Here is a 23,757-nt window from a genome sequence, read left to right as displayed (position 1 = left end):
AAATGTACGCTTACCATGCTGCACCTTGGTCCAGTCCTTCAGCCAGCCGTGACATTGACTTCGTCTCGTGCCTAACACCCGTGCCAATATATCCTCCAAACACTGGCTTCTTGGGCAGTATCACTTAATTATATAATGCGAGGCATATGTCATCAAAAGTGACATTCAACTAATGTCAGCCCAGGTGAAATATACTCCTAACTACAATGGGTAGATGTCACTATTTTGACATCCTCTAATGATACAATGTTGCAGTGCCAATATGTCTACAATATAATAGCATCATACACCCCACTTGCCATACAGCATTAAGACATGTGTAGACTCTGACAGCCCTTATAATGACACCAGCTCAATTGTTCATTCGCCCTCTACCATCAGTTCCATGTAAGCACCTTTGAGCTCGGCTGTTGCACTTCCATCAGTCAATGTATTAAAAATGAAATGAGTAAATAGGAAATGAATAAGCTGAGAGATTTGAGCGTGTGGGCTCCACCGACACTCGGTACTCCGCCACTGGGGGACATGGTTCAATACGATTTGCATGAAACTTGAGTGGGGAAAAATAGACCCAGAATAAATTAGCTATTAGGACTCAGCAGGAAGAAGGTTTTACTTTTCCCTATCTGCTGTTCAGCATCATTTTCCCTCATCACAATTAAAGCGCTGTATATTTTCCTACCACACTAATAACTCATTTTGCTTATGGACAATATCATATTCAAACTGATGTACAAACAACTGGAAGTTTATAGTATCATTTCATTCAATTGAAAAAGTTAGCTGCTATGAGTTCAGGGTATGGGAAGTGGTGTTTTGCATGACAAAACGATATGAATACTGTAGAGTAGAATATCCTTAAACCATACAGGAAGGGGCCTCCATATTGTAATTTGATTAGGATACTACAATATGTCATCCAAAGGACAATGACTAATGTAGCACCGTGCTCAAAATGACAATAGCCGCCACCTCTTTCCTATTTCTCCCCTAACGGGAGTACATGGTCGTAAATTGTGGGGATACCTATGGGGTTTACGGCAGTTCATAAAGCCTTACAAATGACCACAGAAGACCATTTAAAGTCTGTGTTAACCCACCCTTGCAGTATACTGTAAGTATCCAAAGTTCTCATACCCTCATCTGTGTCCAATTAAATTACTCTTCCTGAACCCTTTTTTCCACTGAGCACAACCTCTGGACCCGTATCCCCTGTCCAGGCCCTGCCCTATGTCATTAGCTTTCATAGACCCATAATGAAAATGCCGGCAGGTCCCCTGTCCGCACCTCTCCCCCATTTCTTCCCCCCACCACCCTCCTTTGTGGAGAGCAGAACCTATGGACCATACTTTCCTTCCATCTCTCTCTGCTCTGGGCCTAGTATCATTAGCAGTCCTAGCTCACAGTGCTCCACTGTGGAGCCCCGGGGGCACAGCCTTGTGCCTTAATTACCTAACTAATGAGTCATTGTGAGAGGTCTGCTGGTGCCGTGCATTGGCCCGCCACTCGCTCAGGAGTAAACAAAAATGCACGCTCTCTAAGACTTAGGCACACCAACCCCCTGTAAGCACACAATCTCTCAAACACACACAAAGAGACAGACACGCACACACATGTATGCTTGCTCTCTCACACGCGCGCACACACACACGGGCATTCACACCTTGTGCTCTGGCGAAGTGGGAGATAACCTGCTCCTGTTCCCTTCTCAGATACAGTGTTGAAGATGACCACATTCTAATAATTTAAAACTGAACTACTGCCAGGGGTCATGTTCCAGAGGGAGGAAGAGTCACTGCTAGCTTGCAAGATGCTGTTACAGGTTATGCAAGTCTTATGACAGCTTACACAGTGGCACCGTAACAGACTGCATCATGAGAAGAGTAGGCGGTCATCGAGAGACTGGACCCATCCGAAGCAGGCATAATCGATGAAGAGCTTTGGTTTAGTGTGTCGTTTGACTAGGCAGTGAGTCTCCAACAAGGACTACTAAAATGCTCATGTAATTGTACTTTTGAAGTCTAGACAGTGCATTTAAGCGTCCATCTGTAGATCACCATGTACATATGCATCCCCTGCTACTTTCAATCTCAGCACAACCACACATAAGCTTATAAAAGAGCGGAAAAGCACAGAGTTAACTAAAAGCTCCCTCTTTAAATGTCTAAACACTGTACGTTGTGACGGCTAAATGAAAAGGCGCTCGGCGACTTGATGGAGGGAAAACTACCTGTAATTTGTTCTGCCAGTAAAAAGGTTTATAAATAGGAAAAAAGGGCTCTCTGGAATTAAGTCTCTCCCTCCATCAGATTTTCTTGACAGAAAGTCTCTGAAGCAAGTTTTCTGAGAAAGTAGATCTGTTGACAGCCCTGTTGCTCGGAGACGGGCAGCTCGAGAGACAAGCAGTGTTAAATAAGCAGGCGTTTATCAATGCCCATATGAGTCCATTGACGACATTCAGAAGTGCACCACAGCAGACCTGGGTTCAAATAGTATTCTGAATCTTTCAAATACTTTAGCTGTGTTTGTCAGAGGTTGCCTGGCCGCAATTGAACCAATCGGAAAAAAAATCCCAGAAGTGAAAACCCTGCCCACTTGGCACTCCAGGCAGGATCAAGTAAACACTCAAGATCTCAAATACTATTTGAACCCAAGTCTGTCTCCACAACAGTACAAGAGTTTCTCCTTCCTCCCTTTAGGTTTGAGTCCATTTCCACAACATTTTCTGACATTAGGGTTCCATTGAAAGAAGCCACACTTGAATAAGAGAAGTGTTCAACGCCAATTGATTGGAAGATCCAAAATTAGAATTGTAAAATATGGAGATTAGAATTTGGAGAAGTAGCTTGTGATTAACATAAGGATTAGACCCCTTCAACAAGGCTAGATTTACATTCCTTATTTACAGGCACCTTGTCCCTGGCATCAAATGCATTTCTGTTTACTCTCAAGTCCATAATCTTCTTTACTTCTGTTCTTGGTTTATATAATGTATGAGAATGTCTTGGGGAGGGATACCAATGACCATAGCTCCAGCTGTGAGAATATTTCTTCTTAGGAAAACATGGGTAATATGTCTTAGTGAAAAACGAAATAGTTTTTATAATGCCTACCGTCTGTGTTTGTACTAGATGTATAGATCACCACCACTATGACTATGGGGATCATATCTTTCCATATAGAGAGATATTACAAACCACAAGGCTGTATGGTAGGTCTGTCTGGTTACCTGTGGGTGGCGGAGGTTGTGTGCGTGTCTGTTTCTGTATTGTACGTGGGTGGAAGGCGGTATCCACATTGATAAGGACATGCAAACAGCCCTAGGTCCCCGGCATTCCTCTGGGATCACCAGTTTAAACATCTCATGTAGTGCCCTTGGTACGGAGAACCAACTGCAACTCAATACCTAAAGCCTAGTTAAATAAAAGGTCCAACATTTTAAATAATAACCCAATGGAGTAGAACACCTCGGTGCAGTAGTAGACAATGTAGTGGTATACCTCAGGGCTGAGTACAAGGCCCATATCAAAGGCTGTGAACTCGAATATGTTTGATGATAAAATGTGGCTACGTAAAACTATCAATGAGGTGTTACATGTTTTTCAGCTGAACACAGGCCTCTTGAGAAACCACATGCAGTGCCTTCAGAAAGTATTCATACCTCTTGAATTATTCCACATTTTGTCGTGCTACAGCCTGAGTTCATAATGGATTACATGTATTTTTTCTCCCCCATTTACATACACCCTATAATGACAAAGTGGAACATGTTTTTAGAAAGGTGTGTTTTGTTGGATTTTCCCCAAACATAACGATTTGTATTCAGAAATTGCCCCCCCCCCCCCCCCCCCCCCCAAAAAAAATGTAGTTTTACTTTCGTGTCTTATTGCAAACAGGATGAATGTTTTGGAATATTTTTATTCTGTACAGACTTCCTTCTTTTCACTCTGTAATTTAGGTTAGTATTGTGGAGTAACAACAATGTTGTTGATCCATCCTCAGTTTTCTCCTATCACAGCAATTAAACTCTAACTGTTTTAAAGTCACCATTGGCCTCATGGTGAAATCCCTGAGCTGTTTCCTTCCTCTCCAGCAACTGAGTTAGGAAGGACGCCTGTATCTTGGTGACTGGGTGTATTGATACACTATACAAAGTGTAATTAATAACTTGCTCAAAGGGATGTTCAATGTCTGCTTTTTTTTACCCATCTACCAATAGTTGCCTTTCTTTGCGAGGCATTGGAAAACCTACTGGTCTTTGTGGTTGAATCTGTGTTTGAAATTCACTGCTAGACTGAGGGACCTTACAGATAATTGTATGTGTGGGATACAGAGATGAGAGAGTCATTCAAAAAGCATGTTAAACACTATTATTACAGAGAGTGTGAGTCCATGCAAGTTATTATGTGACTTGTTAAGCTAATTTTATTTAGACTTGCCATAAAAAAGGGGTTGAATACTAATTGACTCAAGACATTTAATCTTTTAATGTTTAATTAATTTGTAAAAATGTCTAAAAACATAATTCCACTACGAAATTATGGGGTACCTCAATTTAGTCCATTTTAAATTCCGACTGGTAACACAACAAAATGTGGAAAAAGTCAAGGGGTGTGAATACTTTCTGAAGGCACTAAGTGTTTTCACAACTGTATAGAGTAGATGATCCACTTCTATGTGCAGCCGGCCCTGTAAAACATGTGTCTGCACCTGCACACACGGTGTGAATCATCTCATTCTCTTACATAGCAGTAATAAATAACTCTACTCTTCCTCATATTTTCCATAGAGATGCACTTAGCATTTGCAGTAACAAAAGTTAGGGAGACATATGGGAAACAAAAGGACCCCAAACTCTAACTGATTCCCCAGACTGAGTCTGAAGGGGCCAGTGGGATACATCAAGAGACACTATCCTAAATTAATAAACAGATACTCTAATCATCCACACCCTCTTCAGTAGTCATTAACTCCCATTACAGAAAGCCCTGTACTCACACCTCAGTCTCCCAGCAGATGGGAGCTCCAACAGACAACAGGTGGTATATCGTCATGGAAACCATCCCCGGCACTATAATGATTGAACCCATGGAAACAATGCCTGGGACCTCGCTAACAACTCAGACGTATGAGTGAAATACGAGACAGATCTGCAATAATTACAGAATGTGTCTATGATCTTTATTATAATTAATTGCTTACAGTGCCTGCGAAACACCATCTTTTGTTTCTAAATGACCAGAATAGATTGCTATAGACATAGAGGATTATTATATATATAATTGACGCTGTGATACCTACATACTTCACAAGCGATGTACTGAATTCTTGAAGGACAAGACCCGTGTTCACATGAATTATGAAATAAGTCAAATACAGGAGAATGACTGACTGAAAAACATATGAATATATTATTAAAGAGAACAGATAGAGAAGACTAGTGCTACGTACAATTGACTCAGTATGAGAGACAGGCTCATGGAGAAAGCACACACAACCAGTGTGTGTTGGTGAGGTGGGCTCAAACCTTGACATGACTATTTAGAGAAGACGTTTTGTCAATACGATACTTTTTCTTCTGTGTGGTTTTCAGAGAACCCAGATAGCCCAACGGAGTCGAATGAACACCGTTTAGCAAACATTTACCCAAGTTTGTCGATAGCTGAGGATAAATCATCAGTGGGTAGGCTACTCTCGTCCTTCAGGTTTATTTGAGGGTTGATGATTTCTCAGTGGAGTCCTGTGTTGGTTCTCACAGCAGAAATCTGAAGAGAAGAGAACCCCCCCCCCCCCCCCCCCATATCTACATCGATCTAATGAGATATAACTAAAGAATATGCTTTTGAAAAGTCTGACTTTTCATAACACGCCAGCTCAGAGGAGTTCAAACAGCTCCAGAATGTCTGAAGCTCTACGTTAGTGGTTGATGGGAGAGCATGGCTGTAGGATAAGCAGTAAGTAGCATGGCAGTCATGAGCTGTGCGTGTCAATTATTCAGTGACACTTTTTGAATGACAACTGGAATTCTACTAACTGAATGAGAATGAAGATGAATGAAAAACAACTGCACATGTTCAGATCTGTCATTTAAGTGTGCACATGCATACACTCTCAGTACATTCTGTATCTTGTCATTACAATTTCAAGCTTTCACAGAAAACCAATGCCTCATGCACATTGAGATGAACCTTCAACCACGACCTCCTTTGAAAACAGAAATGTTCAAACCTAGCTTTCAGGAAGTGAGGTCAAGATTCTCCAGAATGAGGACACTTCCTGTGAACAGTGAGCAACAACCCAGTGCTTTCTTTATAAAGTCCAAGAACAGCCATGAGAGGATACAATATATCCTCTTTTTACAGCAGACAAATATCATTGTTCCTCATTTGGGTTGTGTGAAGGCTGGGGCAGAAGTGTTTGGTTAAATTTAGCTTGTTTACTCCTCTGCTATCTTTGCCTAGATTGCATTTCAACACAATCAATACTGTCATATTGGATCAGAGCAACAGGATAATACGACCCAATAAAGCTGTGAGGGGGCGTATAGGGGGTATTGTGTATCAGAGTAGCGGGAAGAGGATGGAAGCTAGGATCGAAAATGGGGTTGGTAAAAACAGGCATTCAAACACACAAGTGCAACACGTGCGCGCGCGCACACACGCACACACAGACATATTCTTACAGTATATTTACAAACACATAATGCACACAGACCCCACACTCAGAAATCCCCACACACCTCTAGAGAGAGAAAGAGAACTAAATAAGACAGGTTTATATCTGGGCTGCCAGTAAAACCAAATCATGAACAGACTATTTGCCTCCAAGAAGGAGAAGGGACATATTTGTATGTACACATATTTCACGTAGCAAATGAGATTCCGTTCACCACAGAAGACAGACCCGAGACACAGGAAACAGTATTTGCAGAATAAGAAGAATTCCCTCCTGTAGAATCAAGGCTAATCTCAAACATATTGCCTCAGACACAGGCTCAGATACAGGAGGTAGAGAGAGAGAGGGGGAGAGGAAGGAACTGTACAGAAATCTGCGTTTCCTGTTGATGAAAACGTTGTCAGCAGTTGCTCTTGTTTGAAGCCTAATGATTAAGAACCTGCTGAGTTTTACAATGTCAGACATTTTAATGCTGCTCCAACACATTTTCTTTTAAAAACAATAGGCTCGTATTTGACTGCTTGAGTGGTCCAAAGCAATAGTAAGGAACATTCAGCACTACATAGTAGCATAGTAGCAATCATCTGTTGCTGTATGGACACCTGTAAACATATGCCTCCTGTATTGAGCAACCTCAAAGGGTATTTATATATGACGTATTTACAGAATAGTTAAACATCCTACTTACAGTGTATGACACACACTGAGTGTACAAAACATGATGAACACCGGCTCTTTTCATGACATAGACTGACCAGGTGAATCCATGTAAATGATATGATCCCTTAGAGATGTAATTTGTTAAATCCACCTCCATCAGTGTAGATTAATGGGAGGTGACAGGTTAAAGAAGGATTTTTAAGCCTTGAGAAAACTGAGACATGGATTGTGTATGTGCGCCATTCAGAGAGTGAATAGGCAAGACAAAATATTTAAGTGCCTATGAACGGGGTACGGTAGTAGGTGCTGCTGGGTTTTTCAAGCTCAATTGTTTCCTGTGTGTATCAAGAATGGTCCACCTCCCAAAGGACATCCAGTCAACTTGACACAACTGTGGGATGCATTTGCATCAACATCGGCCAGCATCCCTGTGGAAGGCTTTTGACACCTTGTAGAGTCCATGCCCCAACGAATTGAGGCTATTCAGAGGGAAAAAGGGGGGGTGCAACGCAATATTAGGAAGGTGTTCTTAATGTTTTGTACACTCAGTGTATTTGGTTACAAATTTAACCTAGTAGGAGCTGTCTGCTATCCAAAGCCTTCTGTTGTTTATTGATTGACAGAGTATGCTAATCCAACCAGTAACATCAGAGGTTTCCATCGCTATCACGTCTACAGTTGAAGTCGGAAGTTTACATACACCTTAGCCAAATAAATTTAAACTCAGTTTTTCACAATTCCTGACATTTAATCCTAGTACAAATTCCCTGTTTTAGGTCAGTTAGGATCACCACTTTATTTTAAGAATGTGAAATGTCAGAATAATAGTAGAGAGAATGATTTCTTTCAGCTTTAATTTCTTTCATCACATTCCCAGTGGGTCAGAAGTTTACATACACTCAATTACTATTTGGTAGCATTGCCTTTAAATTGATTAACTTGGGTCAAATGTTTTGGGTAGCCTTCCACAAGCTTCCCACAACAAGTTGGGTGAATAATTGGCCCATTCCTCCTGACAGAGCTGGTGTAACGGAGTCCGGTTTGTAGGCCTCCTTGCTCGCACATGCTTTTTCAGTTCTGCCAACAAATTGTCTATAGGTTTGAGGTCAGGGCTTTGTGATGGCCACTCCAATACCTTGACTTTGTTGTTCTTAAGCCATTTTTCTACAACTTTGGAAGTATGCTTGGGGTCATTGTTGATTTGGAAGACCCATGTGCGACCAAGCTTTAACTTCCTGACTGATGTCTGGAGATGTTGCTTTAATATATCCACATCATTTTCTTGCCTCATGATGCCATCTATTTTGTGAAGTGCACCACCAGTCCCTCCTGCAGCGAAGCACCTCCACAACATGATGCTGCTACCCCACTGCTTCACGGTTGGGATGGCGTTCTTCGGCTTGCAAGCCTCCCCCTTTTTCCTCCAAACATAAAGATGGTCATTATGGCCAAGCAGTTCTATTTTTGTTTCATCAGACCAGAGGACATTTCTCCAAAAAGTACGATCTTTGTCCTCATGTGCAGTTGCAAACCAAATTCTGGCTTTTTTATGACAGTTTTGGAGCAGTGGCTTCTTCCTTGCTGAGCGGCCTTTCAGGTTATGTCAATATAGGACTCGTTTTACTGTGGATATAGATACTTTGTACCTGTTTCCTCCAGCATCTTCACAAGGTCCTTTGTTGTTGTTCTGGGATTGATTTGCACTTTTTGCACCAAAGTACGTTCATCTCTAGGAGACAGAGCACGTCTCTTTCCTGAGCGGTATGACGGCTGCGTGGTCCCATGGTGTTTATACTTGCGTACTATTGTTTGTACAGATGAACGTGGTACCTTCAGGCGTTTGGAAATTGCTCCCAAGGATGAACCAATGTGGAGATGGAGGTCTACAATTTTTTTTATGAGGTCTTGGCTGATTTCTTTTGATTTCCCCATGATGTCAAGCAAAGAGGCACTGCGTATGAAGGTAGGACTTTAAATACATCCAGAGGTACACCTCCAATTGACTCAAATGATGTCAATTAGCCTATCTGAAGCTTCTAAAGCCATTACATAATTTTCTGTAATTTCTCAAGCTGTGTAAAGGCACAGTCAACTTACTGTATCTAACTTTTGACCCACTGGAATTGTGATACAGTGAATTATAAGTGAAATAATCTGTCTGTTAACAATTGTTGGAAAAATGACTTGTGTCATACACAAAGTAGATGTCCTAACCGACTTGCAAAACTATAGTTTGTTAATAACAAGACATTTGTGGAGTGGTTGAAAAAGCGAGTTTTAATGACTCCAACCTAAGCGTATGTAAATTTCCGACTTCAACTGTACATTCACACTTTAAGTCAGATGTGCATCCTACATGGGGCGGCAGGTAGCCTAGTGGTTAGAGCTTTGGACTAGTAACAGGAAGGTTGCTAGATCAAATCCCCGAGCTGACAAAGTCCAAATCTGTGGTTTTGCCCCTGAACAAGGCATTTAACCCACTGTCATTGTAAATACAAATCTGTTCTTAACTGAATTGCCTAGTTAAATAAAACAGTGTGCATGTCTTGGAATATAAAATACCCATAATCATTAGTAGTCCTACAGGCTCATTCATTTGTCATACCTCTAATGTTAGGATTAGGGGGTGTAAGGTCATGGGATCCTAGATCTGTGGTTGGCGTCAACATCTACCCTAAGTGTGTCTTTTCTGTTTAGGTCATATCTACATTATAAACAATATGTTGAATGGAATCGAGCCATGCAAACACTTCACCCATGCAATGAGAATATAATGGAAATCTAAAGTAAAACCTGATGACCGTGAATTCACTTCAATGTCATTCCCTGAGAACCGACCGCTGTTCAATTCTCCCTCTCGGAGTGGTGAACCGGGATAAATTCTGGCTCCCCGCATCCAGGGGCTAATCTCCACTCAGAACACACTACGGTGTTCTAAAATTCCACTGACCTCTCATTTCCGTGCTCCATATTCCCGCTTCCGATCAGAGCACAGGCGGAACGCCGCTGCTTCTACATGTCAGTCACACGGAGCGGTGAGGAAAGCTTATATTAACAAGAGGACTTCAGGCTCTGGGGGTTTTGCATATAAATAATGTGTCTGGAGCCAAGATGAAATCAAATGGTGTGTGCATGCGTGCGTCTGTCAGCTGGATTTGATTTCAAGGACAAAATCTCTGTAGCTATATGCTGTCTACTGGAAACTAACATAAGTGTGTTTTCAATTTTTCATCCTCTTGACATTTTAAACATTTGAAATCACATTTTAGGAAATAAAATACGTGCCAGGCACTCCAAGATCCTTTCTATGTGTGTACGGTGAGATGGTTTCTTTCCACACCGGTTAGCACAGCACTCAGTTTGTCCTTTCCCTATGGGGCCATGGTGTTAATATCAAATAATTATTGCCTCTTTGTTTCAAAGCAATTTTCTGAGGTAAATGAAAGGTAGCAGCATGGCTATGTTCGTGAATGTGAGTAATATACTTACATAAAACTTGGGGTTATAGCTTGCTAGCTAAGGCTGCCTGGTATTTACAGTGGCAGTTCATTAAAAGCTCATGACACATTGCTCTTCATACCTTGGTCCGGTCTTTATGTGGCTCAACATGGCCCCCTGTCATTTGGTCATTTAGGACGCTTTCACATATCCCCTTATGATCCGGATCCTGGAGCGTTTGGTACCCTGATCCGTGCTATAAAGCATGTGTGAAACGCAAACGAACCCTGGCAGAAATGAATCCTGGACCTGTGTGAGTAGCGGGACCAAGATCCAGGACCAGAGTACCAGATATCGTGACACAGCAGCCCGAGTTGCGTGGAACTTTCTTTCCCAGTATTTTCAGGTCTTGTGAAAGCAAAACGTATTCTGTAGAATTGCTCCAGGAAACCGAACCAGGGTACCAAATTACATTTGTGAAAACACCCTAAAAGTAGCTGGCAGTACTATAATAGTGCCTGTTTTAGAGATACATTGAGCTATGGACATGATTGGAAACAAATAAACTAGAACATTTTTTGCCTAAATTCTCCTAGATTTGATTAGTTGAAAATGTTTGGTTAGAGCTTGTTGCTGAGATCAAATCACTTTTTAGAACAAGAAAGTATGAGCCCGGATATACAGAGGCCACATTTACATTACAAAGGCCTTATACCCAAGTAATTGGAATAAACAGGCTAGTTAGTATACACAGCCATGAGTACGTTTAGTGCACTTCTGTGATCATATGAAATGTTGTGTATTTTGTAGGAAACAGCACTAAGAGTTGCAGGAAATATGAAACTCCCTGTAGCCTAGTCACATGCCTGGTACAATATAATTACATACAGTAAGTTATCCCCCAACAGTTACCCTAAAAACTGCTTAGGTAATGTAAGGATTTTCAGACAGACCCAAACACTCCAGGGACACAACTACACAGACTCAGTATAGTCCTAGGAGACATAAACAGGCACAGCTTTAAAAAAGAGCGAGGCAGAGAACTGAGAAAGAGCGAGCTAGCGAGAGACAGTCAGACAGACCCAGTGGGGGTGGAGGGGAAGAGGAGCGAGAGAGAGAGAGATGCACACATACAGCCCCAGACACCCAGATGGTGTATCTTAGTGCCCATTCTCTCCCCGTCAGATTGACTAGCTAATGGAGTCTAATAAACTGTCACAGCCAACACACAGCACACTACATCTCCCAGCTTCTCCCGGCTCCAGAGGGCTGCATCTCCCACCAGCACACCACCACTCACACTGTTTGAATTGTAACTTCTCATGGAGGGAAATAAAGTGATGGCTATATTTATCCCCAGCTTCCATAGGTCTCTGCTGCTCACCCCATATACCCGCCCCTGGGCCATGAGCAGAGCAGGTCTCAGGAAGCAACACCCCAGCTTGCATCTCATCAACACCTCAAATTGCAACAAGAAACGCCTCTGTTGGTTGCGGGTGTGTGAGTAGGTGGGAGAAGGAGATGGAGTCTATTATGGTGGAGGAATGTATTTCCATCTAAGTGTGAGGCGGCAGGCAGCATGTTCTGTGGTTGGAGTGCATGTCAGTTTAATTTCTGGTACTGAACTTGAACAATATGATGGACAATATGATTGTTCAGCATATCTTTGGTGTGTAAAAGAGTTGCAAAACATTATAATTTGGTATTCTTACTGTAACAGTGATTTAGTACGTTTTTCAAACGGCTTAGAAATAACCACTGAATTGTCTCTGAAACGTTGCATGTCTTACCGTCTTTCCCGACGAGGAAGTCGACGTATTGGTATGTGTAGGCTACGCCCACCTTGGTCTCCACCTGTGGTCTCTTCAGGGTGGAGTAGATCTTCCCTGGACTACTCTCCTCTGATGGCTTCAGCTTCCTCAGTCCACAGCCCATTTCTCCAGAGTGTGTGTGGACCCTACATAGGGAATAGATGGGGCAGAATGAGATTTGTGTGTGTGTGTGTGTGTGTGTGTGTGTGTGTGTGTGTGTGTGTGTGTGTGTGTGTGTGTGTGTGTGTGTGTGTGTGTGTGTGTGTGTGTGTGTGTGTGTGTGTGTGTGTGTGTGTAATAAGGTGGGTTCATATATTTGTCCTATTTCACACATGTACAAGTGTTTATTAATACACTTGTGAATTAGATTTTTATTTTTTTGCATATCCTAAATCCCCTTGAGACACCCTTGAAGAGTGGGGTCACGGCCAGGGTCTGCCATCACCTTGTTGGCTCTGGGATTTAAACTAGCAACCTTTTGGTTACTAGCCCAACGCTCTAACTGCTAGGCTACCTGATGCTTGTGTGTGTGTGAAACTGGACACCAGTCCCCAAAGCATAAGACATGTTCAATTTAGGGAGAGATGGATTAATCTCTCTATCACACACACCTACACACACACACACACCTCACATATGGGGCCCCAAGGGAGTCTCAGAGGGAAAACCAATAAATAAAAACATGCTGGATAAGCGGCTCCAAATAAATAAATAAATAAGGCATAAATGAGCTTGATTTTTCATGGGTTCCGGAGCCCTCGTTCCCTGGGGGACAAATTAACAGAGACAACCGTGAAAGACTATGGAAGGGGGCCTCTAAAGAGCCTGTGCACCGGGTGTCACCCAAATGGCTTGTGACAGCGGTGCTGCATCTCCATTGGCTCAGGCTGGCACAGGTAATATCCCATTGTGCTCTGCTGATTAAACCTGGGAGGGTGTGATGGGGGTTCCAGGGGGCGCCGGCCCCCCAGCAGATGAGGAACGCACTGTATTATGTTCCCCTCTAATTATACGCCGTTCCGGGCTTCGCCAGCGGACTAATCCAAGAGGCCGTGGCGGAGACAGGAGGATAGGGGGGGGGGGACAGGAGCGAACCGGTGCTCTGTTAATGAGGTGAGCAGGAAGAATGAAAAGGTGAGAATCAATCAAGGGAAAAAGAGGAAATGGGTGGCTGGTTGGAGATTGTTCGCTAGAGAGACGAGTTAGGTAATGCATGGCAAGTAGAGTCTGGAGAGATAGGCCACTGTAATTAGACCCTGTTGAATAGAAGTGACGAGAAGAGGGAGATGACAGAGATTCAAAAGTATTGTCATGAGAGCCACTGTCTTCCACAACACCTACATAGATATCCGTGTTTGTATTATGAAATGAAATGTGTGTATCACCTATAATCTTTGTCTCTTTTTAATAAATGTCATACGTGTGCATAACATGTATAATTTATAACAATACAGGCAATGGCTTTCAAGTCAATACAAGCAGTGGCATACCACAGTTTTATTGACCATCTCATACTATTCTACACATTTTGCAATGAGGCTGAGAGAATGAAGCATTCTTTAAGCATATTTCCTGCTATTCTACACATTTTGCCATGGCTTATGTCCTGCCTTGCAGTGGCTGCAGGGCGTGTAGTACACCAGTGAATACAAGGAATGCTTGCAGGATCTGATGTTTTGTATTTTTGTAAATATGCTTCAAAGAAGTTTTAAAATTGGTTTTTAAATGTTTAAAATAGAACTCGGCGAGTCATCTCCGGGAATTGTGTAATTTCTTCTCTGTCTTTAAACTGGGGCTCATGCCTCAGTTCCAAAATCAAGAGCACACATTTCAAATCCCCAAAAAACAAAAAAACAGATCTTTCATTTCCCTAAAAGTGTTCAATTTCTCCTAAACAGCCCCCCAGGACTGAACTCTAAAGCAACTCGGCTCAATGACATCACCATTTTTCTGTCATCAAAGAAAACAGGCGAATACTACAGTAAAATATCCATCGTTTTTAATATTATCTCAGATGTGCTCTGTCTAAGTTCCAGTGAACTCCGGAGAGAGGCTCCGTAATGTAATGTACAGGAAAGGCAGAAGAAGTCTGAACAAAAGAAGAGAGAAAAACAAAAGGCTGAACATTTTAGAAAAACGTAGGGGCTCTTATTCGTATAGCTCCTGGAGACCAACGGGGGGAGTGAGGCGAGGCCAGGGTATTTTTAGAGTTGACAGAAGAAGTGTGAGATGTTTATGATTTTCAGAGGGACTGTTTTCCCTCTCAAACGTCTCCTCAGAATCGAGGTGCATGTTCTGAGCATGCTCTGCCTGAGCTCTGCCTCTATGGGCCTGCTTTGGTTAATCTCCTCTGCTTTTCAGACTGACAGCGAGGGAGTTTGGGTTACACCAACAGTCCAAATAACGGCTCGATATTGTCAGAAAAACAGAAAGGCATTGATTCTTAGCTGAATTAGTAACGACCGGTTCACTGTTTCTTTCCTTCTTTTGTTTGGAGTTAATTGCATTTGAGGTTTTACTCGATAAGACTTTGTAAGGCAAGATGTTATAGAAGTCCAAAGGGTTTCTTGTAACTGGATGTACTTAAATAGGATGGATATACACTGAACAAAATAAACGCAACATGCAACAATTTAAATGATTTTACAGTTCATATAAAATAAATCAGTCAATTTAAATAAAAACAAATTGACCCTAAGCTGTGGATTTTACATGACTGGGAATACATATGCATCTGTTAGTCACAGATACCGTAATAAACAAAGTAGGGGCGTGGATCAAAAAGCCAGTCAGTATCTGGTGTGACAACCATTTGCTTCATGCAACGCATCTCCTTCGCATTGAGTTGATCAGGCTGTTGAGTGGGGTCTGTGGAGTGTTGTCCCACTCCTCTTCATTGGCGGATATTGGTGGGAACTGGAACACTCTGTGGTAAACGTCGATCCAGAGCATCCCAAACATGCTCAATGGGTGACATGTCTGGTGAGTATGCAGGCCATGGAAGAACTGGGATGATGGCGGGAGATATATGGCATGACAATAGACTTCAGGATCTTGTCACAGTACCTCTGTGCATTCAAATTGCAATCAATAAAATGCAATTGTGTTTGTTGTCCACAGTTTATGCCTGCCCATACCATAACCCCACCTCCATCATGGGACACTCTGATCACAACGTTGACATCAGTAAACTGCTCGCCCACACCATGCCATACACATTGTCTGCCATCTGCCAGGTACAGTTGAAACCCGGGATTCATCAAGAGCACACATCTCTAGCATGCCAGTGGCCATCGATGGTTAGGAGTTACCCACTGCAGTCAGGTCAAGACCCTGGTGAGGATGACGTGCATGCAGTTGAGCTTCCCTGAGATGGTTTCTGATAGTTTGAGCAGAAATGATTTGGTTATGAAAACCAACAGTTTCACCAGCTGTCTGGGGCTGATCTCAGACCATACATTGTTGGTTAAGGGCTTGTAAGTAAACATTGCACAGTAAGGTCTACACCATCGGCAAATAACACTGTGACAAATAACATTTTATTTTATTTAAAGAAGTCGGATTTGGAGGTCCTGGGCTGGCGTGGTTACACATGGTCTGCGGTTGTGACACCGGTTGGACGTACTGCCAAATTCTATAAAACGACATTGCTTATGGTAGAAAAATCTACATGAAATTATCTGGCAACAGCTCTGGTGGAAGTTTCTGCAGTTAGCGGGCCAATTGCACACTCCCTCAAAACGTGAGACATTTGTGACATTGTGTTGTGTGACAAAACTGCACATTTTAGTGGCATTTTATTATTCCCAGCACAAGGTGCACCTGTGTCATGATCATGCTGTTTAATCAGCTTCTTGATATGCCACACCTGTCAGGTGGATGGATTATCTTGGCAAAGGATAAACACTCACTTAACAGGGAAATAAGCTTTTTGTGCATATGAAACATTTCTGGGATATTTTATTTCAGCTCATGAAACATGGGACCAACACTTTACATGTTGCATTTCTATTTTTGTTCAGTGTAGAAAGTCATGTTTGTTAGCCATGAACATGTTTGGAATGGAATATAACCGTCTTAATGGTGCTGGACCCTAGGATGAGTAGATCCTTAATAAATATAGAATTCAATGGTTAAACATCCTTCATAACCTTCCAACGTCTCCACAGTTGCTTAGCACAGAATTTATGTTATATCTGCATGGGAGTAAACTTAATACATGAGTTAATAATGTACGATGATTCTGTAAATATTTGGTTGGATCAGATATGGGCAACAATATAACGAGTGATGATTCATTATCTTTCCATAATGCTATCTAATCATAAAATAATTTGTCTTCTTGGAAGTGTCATGTAAATCCCTGAGAACAAAGCTCAACTTGTGATGAAAAGATATATTTGGACTAGAAAGTATTAGAGAAGTGGTCACCAACCGTTTGATCGGATTCTAAGTTGATCACCAAACATTTCAGTAAAAAACCCAACAATAAAGCCTTGTGTTCCTATTTTTTTTTATTTGTTTTGCGCCATTGCCGGTAGGTGCACAATGATTCAGCAGCCCTAGTGCCGGGAAGTCTGAAGGTAGAACTCTGCCTACCCGACATGCCCAGAGAGCAAATCAAGTGCACCTATAGGCCTACCGCTGACCAATCAGATAGCTCAGATCACTGTGGCTGCACAGTTTCCTCGAGCCATAGACTGTAAAAAGCCTCGCACACACAGCAAAGTTGCTACTCTGAGATTGGTACTCTGAGATTTCAAAACTTTCAAAACCAAAAAAATACAGCATAGAGCTGCTGTTTTTATGAGTAAGTTCATGTTTATTCAGCACTGTCAAAACTTTGTTCAACACTTTTGTCATAAATGCGCGTTTTCCCTACTTCCACTCATGCTACAACCAGCACTGCAGCTGCAATGAATGAGTACAATGTTAGAAAAGTGTTACGATAAGCTTGTGTTGTTATTATTAGCGGCTTGTGTCGTTTTTTTAATAAGGAGGAATATTTCACTTTCTCTGGTCATAGGAATAACATGAATTTGTGTATGAGGCAAAAATAATGCAGTGTGACTTGAGTTTCGCCATTAGCTGGAAGACTGTGTCCCCTTTTCTCGGTGGAGGGAGCGAGAGCGGCGGTCGATGAGTCGGGTGAGAGGCAGCCTCACCGCTGCTCCTTCTCTCCCCTCAACCTGACCATCAGTCCAGTAATAAATAAATCAAAAATATAGAAACCAATTATTATGCTTACTTAGCTGTGGCTCACAAGTAATACAACAACTGATCTACTACCAGTGTGATCATATACCTCATTTGAAATATAATTCCAAAATGGTCTGAGAACAACATTGTCAGGGTAATTCAAGCATAGCCAATATGCAGTGACAATGTTTGGGTCCTATAGCCCATTGCACAAACCTCATTGCTACAGTACTGTTTTTAATTGGGTAATGTTGCATAGGCTTACGTTATTTAAGTCATGTTAAAAAAAAAAATCTGAGTGGTAGATCTAAGCTTGCATTTTGACTTAGAAAGTGATGTTGACTCAGAAAAGGTTGGTGACCGCTAGATTAGAGGAAGAGTTATCCATCTCCAAACTTAAAGGGCGGCTGAACTTCCTGATTTGGCCTTGTTTTTCGGCTTGGTCATTAAGAAATGCAGCGGACATGACAATCGAATAAACGTTTGACTCCAATCGATGCCACATAGGCAGGCTGTATTCAAAACTAAGAAGTTACTTTTCAGGGGCAGACGCTCTTTAAAACACGGCCATCTCTTACATTGCCTCCGTCTCTACTCCTGTGTCTACCACAGTAACCCCGATTACCCCGGTTCTTAAATGTGACAAATAAAGCAGTTGTGCAAAAGGCGCAGTTTCCTGGCAGCTGCTGTGTTGTCCACTCAGGGGGGAGAGTGCTCTCAGGGGCCCGGAGCAGGGCCATTCCCTGTTTGGACTTCCTCCCTTCTTCCTTCCTTGGCTTCTCACCTGGGCGGGACAGTGGACAAGGAGGATAGGAGCAAGGGGCCCGACAGAGGAAAAACAGAGGTGGGCTGGGATTTAGGTTGCGTTGGTGACCATACTACAGCAACAAAAACAATTAGACCAGTGTTAATATTACATAGCTTGAAAGCCCTGTAGTTAAGATGAAAACAATGACCATAGCGCAATCCCAAATACTGGGCCTTCTCTGAAAACTGGAATAGCTTTTTTGAAAACCCACAGCTAGACACAGTTTATTACATTCAATATAAATCTCCAAGGACAAGACATAATGACACACATAAAGAAAGAGCCTTGCTGAAAGATGAGGGGAGATAAGTGCTGGTAAAAACAGAGCGTAGTAAACAAGCGTCTGCTTGAGCCTCTCCAGTGCTTCAAGGCTGAGTGTCCTGGCTGGCCCGGTGGTTGGTTCGATCTGGTTCCAGCCAAGCCATCCCTCTATCGTCTCAAGGCCTGGGCACAGCCGGCTCCATATGCTGCACCCAGACACACATGTACTGTAGGGAGCTATTGCCATGGGAACCAGCCCCTTTAGAACTACTTCCCCTCTCAGGGGAATAATAGACACCAATATCTCTATTTTCCTCTCTCCAAGGGCTAAGCTCTCGTCTCTCCCTTCTCTTTCTCTCACTGCCTGTAAGGTCTTCTCTCTAATTTCCTCCCAGTCTCTGTCTTTCAGGTCTGTATTTTGCATTTGCTTTGTTTGACAGTCATTATCTTGATAAAGTATGTATAATCTCTTCACTCTGGGTTTTATACAATACCCTGAACTCAACGCATTTCTAAATCTATCATGCATAAACATTGCAATGGATGAGTCCGATCATGACTAAAGTGAATGGCACACAGCAAGAATGAAAATAACATTGCGAAAGAGGAAAATCTGGTTAATAATATTATATTCTCCAAAACATAGGCACAGAGATTTCAAGGAATGACTTATTGTTTTCATGCAAACTTGCTGGAGGCGGGCCATTTTCTTTATTACAGCCAACTGAAGCTAAGTTTTGCTTTTCAGCTACAGTATCGACAAGTCCTTGAACATTACTTGATCAATACTCCTGCAGTTCTTGACCACCCAGTCAATTTCCCTTCGAGAAATGCAGTATCAAAGGGAAGTTTTCTTCCTCGCTTAGCGACTACAAAACAAGTGAAAACTGCATACCACCATGTTTTCCTTCCAGCAAAGGGATTTCTCTTAATATCCATTCTAAGTACTTTCAGGCTATGCCAAAGGCTTGAATAAATTGGTCTCTTCAAAAGCCCATCACTAAAGAAAGAAAAAGGTACAATCTTTACCACAGATCATGTACCAAAGCATTTCAAAGGACATAGATGTGATGCTTATGCAAGAGTATAATCCATTTAGACTGTCATCGCTGTCAGGAGAAATGCAAAGAACTACCCGTCATCTTTCAGCAAGTAATCAGGCTAAGCTGTTTACCCAAAAGGCCTAAAATACGGTGGGTAGGTACTTGTAGGGAGGCAAATAGGGATAAATAGAGTATGTGTGGAATTGTGTTTGTGTGTGTGTAGAGTCTTTCAATATGGAAATATTATTTCAGTAATTCTCAGTTTTGGTTCTTGTTTAAAATATGTTTTATGGGAAGACAGAACTATGTTCAAGTACTATCCCAGCTAGCACAGTGAATCTGGGCCAATTCCGGCTGAGAGTCGGGGCACTCGGCTGAGAGTCAGACACGGCCGACGTCATGTGGCCCGAGTCTGGGCCGCCATCAGCAGTATTACTTGTGGCTAGGATGTGGGTTTGAGCTCGGGCCGATTCCGGTGTGAGTTTTCTGGCCCAAATATATCACTTGAGGCTTGGGCCGATTGGGAGCTACTCTCTGGCAGATGATTACACGGGCTGCTTTATATAATTAACATTTAATTATTTATTAATTTTTATTTATATTTTCTCATTGTGTCTGTGATCAAAAAATACAATGAACAATTAAATGAAATTCTTTAAGAGTCCTGTGTAGTATTTGAGTATTTTGATACTTTGTGCAAGGCAACTGATAAGCATTAAAATCTTTGTGGATGGAGCCTCCCGAGTGGCGCAGCAGTCTAAGACACTGCATCGCAGTGCAAACTGCGTTGCTACAGCTGCTGGTTCGAGACCTGTGCCTGCTGCAACCGGGAGACCCATGAGGCGACGTACAATTGAGTTAGGGGAGGGTTTGGCCGGCCCAGATGTCCTTGTCCCATCCCGCTGTAGAGACTTCTGTGGTGGGCCAGGCACAGGCACACTGAAACAATTTTTTGGTGGATGGGTGGGTATAATTTGTATGTATAAAATGTATAATAGTAATATTTAAAATTACTAAATCGGGTAATTTTGTATATTTTATTTAAATTAGCATCAGGCCGCTTCTGGGGAGATTCTGGTAAGATGCCGACAAAGTCGGCTGAATTCCGTTAAACGGAAACGGTTTAAAATCAAGCAAGACTTTCCAATTCTATTCAAGCCAATTCAATTCAAATTCAACTCAGGACCAGATAAATCTCTACACCCTGGTCCAATATCAGACATGTGGGAACTGGATTAAAATGGAAGTTTGAACGTAAACGCAGCTGGACGACAGAAGTCAATGTTCAGAAAATCTGTGAACATGATCAACTTTATGAAACACACAATAGTGAGTTCCTACTATGTAGGCCTTATAGATTATATCAGGCGAGTGTTCAATTTAACACCGTAATTATGTCATGAAACTGTTTCTGCTCCGGCTCCCTCGCTTCACCTTTTGTCCCATCTATTATTCTCTGTTTCAAATGAGGCCTACAGCATGGAGCAGATACCACAATGACTTTCCCATTCAGGGCTGGCCAGTTATATTTGGGTTGTGGCTAGTCTGTGATGCAGTCATTTGGGGGTTCCTGGTGAAAAGTGTTTCCCTGTGTGTGTGTGTGTGTGTGTGTGTGTGTGTGTGTGTGTGTGTGTGCGTGTGTGCGTGCGTGCGTGCTAGCTCGTGACCCAGCAACAATATAGGGTTAACAGCCCAGCCCTCACAACCAACCAGCTGGAACTGATTAACAGTTCACTCAAACTCTCTCTCTTCCTCACTCACTCCCTAACGCTCTCTCTCATTCCTTCTCACTCTTCCTGTCTGTGTGCATTCCTCTCTCATGCCCTCTTCTCCTTTCTCCCAACCTCTTATCCCTTCTCACATCCTTCAACTTGTTCGCTCTACTTTGTCCCTCCCTCGCTCTTGCTTTCTCTCACACTGGCGAACACACTCACACTCTCTCTCTCTCTGCAGTAGAGCCTAAGGTTTAATACTGTATGTCAAGCACATCTTGAAATGCCATCAGGGTTCAGTGATTGGAGCTAGGTAGACATTTTTTGGCATTCTCACCCCTCTGGTACCACACTTCTAGTGACTGGAACGAATTGCAAGAATCACTGAAGCTGGAGTCTTATATCTCCCTCACTAACTTTAAGAATCAGCTGTCAGAGCAGCTTACCAATCATTGCACCTGTACACAGCCCATCTGTAAATAGCCCACCCACCTACCTCATCCCCATACTGTTATTATTTTTTTACTCCTTTGCACCCCAGTATCTCTTCTTGCACATTCATCTTCTGCACATCTATCACTCCAGTGTTAATGCTAAATTGTAATTATTTTGCCACTATGGCCTATTTATTGCCTTATCTCCCTAATCTTACTACATTTGCACACACTGTATAATGATTTTTATATTGTGTTATTGACTGTACGTTTGTTTATCCCATGTGTAACTTTGTGTTGTTTGTGTTGCACTGCTTTGTTTTATCTTGGCCAGGTCGCAGTTGTAAATGAGAACTTGTTCTCAACTAGCCTACCTGGTTAAATAAAGGTGAACTAAAAAAAATAAAAAATGTGACTTCAAACCAACCAGCTCATTGATCAGCACGATTACTGCTCTGAACGTTTGTGTGCATGCGTGGGTGTGTATGGGAGGAGTGTGGGTTGGTGATCAGGAGTTTCTTGTAAGACATTGCACACAAGCCAAACTTGTGGCTTGCGGCATCCCTTGACTGATGCATTCATCCTCATTAATCTGCCTCTGAACGGTTGTTATGCTATAAACAACCAGAACACTAAGTTGTCTGTGACTTCTGTCCAAAGAGATGTGTCTGTCTTTATCAGTGTCTTTTCCTGTAGGCTACATATTTATTTTCTCAAGCCTTGAGAAATAAGGATGTAGACTAGTGGTAAACACATGCAAGTTAAAGTAGAAAAAAAGGGAGTTACCTGATCAGAAGCTGTTGACTACGGGAGTTGGAAAGTTTACTGTTGAGATCAAGAGAAAGCCACTGGAACGGCTCCTCGAACAAACACACACATTCTACTGACAGGAGAACAGCACCGCGCAACAGTCCTCGCTCAGATCCTCTGCGATTCTTCACTCAGGTCCTGCAGATACAGCTCGAACAGAGGCTTTCGTGTCAAAGAGGGGAAAAAGACAGCAAGAAGACTAAAATCTGGATGGGATCAGTAGCTCTGCCAGCTTGTTCGATCCTCGTCAGATGCTCACTAGCTAACGGTGCGCAGCAAACACTTTGAGCGGGTGCGTTTAGGTCATGCTCAAAGTATGCCTCGGCTATGTTCTGCAAGCTCAGGGAAACCACATCCTGTCACATATCTACCTCCTCTCTCTCTCTCTTCCTCTCTTGTGATTGTCTGAAGCGATGGAGCGCTCTGACCCAACCTCTGTTCGGCGCAGCCCCTCCACCCCTCTATCTTTCCCTCTCCCTCTCCCTCTCTTTCACTCACTCAAGGCTTCTCCGGGAGCCGCACCAGTTCCAGTCGACTGACTGAAGAATCCATCTGAGGATGAGGCTGGGGGAAAGAGGGAGGGCGAGAGGGAAGGGTGGTGGGATGCCAGAGAGAGAGAGGGCGAAATGAGGAGAGGTGAGGAAACAAGAAAGGGTGTACAAGGAGTAAAAGTGGAGAAAGAGCTGGGGAGACAGAAGGATGGAAAATAAAAATGGTAATTTCAAGGAGAGATATGATGTATTATACATACTAGTGTATTCCTTGAGAATTTGGTGGGGTTGACTATGGGTAGGGTACAGGGTGTGAGAATGTTTTGGTGGGTAAGTTGTTGTGTCAGCACTTCTGTGGTGACTATACATATTTAATACGATCCTGTCGAGGCCCCCTATAGCTGCATATTCATTA

At 42.5% G+C, this 23,757-nt stretch overlaps 1 protein-coding gene across 1 annotated transcript in view; it reads right to left on the bottom strand.

Annotated features, from left to right (window-relative positions):
• The window catches only part of LOC109902067 (raftlin), a 63,035-nt gene extending 39,618 nt beyond the window's left edge, over window positions 1–23,417 (bottom strand). Inside the window, exons 1-2 of the mRNA XM_020498132.2 lie at window positions 22,828–23,417; window positions 12,564–12,730 (exon numbers count right to left, since the gene is read on the bottom strand). Of these exons, the coding sequence (XP_020353721.1) occupies window positions 12,564–12,708 (145 nt within the window). The 5' untranslated portion in view covers window positions 12,709–12,730; window positions 22,828–23,417. The remainder of the gene's footprint in view (window positions 1–12,563; window positions 12,731–22,827) is intronic.
• Window positions 23,418–23,757: the final 340 nt, after the last annotated feature.

The sequence above is a fragment of the Oncorhynchus kisutch genome, linkage group LG13 (assembly GCF_002021735.2).
Source record: "Oncorhynchus kisutch isolate 150728-3 linkage group LG13, Okis_V2, whole genome shotgun sequence".
NCBI classification, from domain to species: domain Eukaryota; kingdom Metazoa; phylum Chordata; class Actinopteri; order Salmoniformes; family Salmonidae; genus Oncorhynchus; species Oncorhynchus kisutch.
Note: the sequence above shows the minus strand (reverse complement) of the source record. Positions and strands in the feature narration are given on the sequence as shown.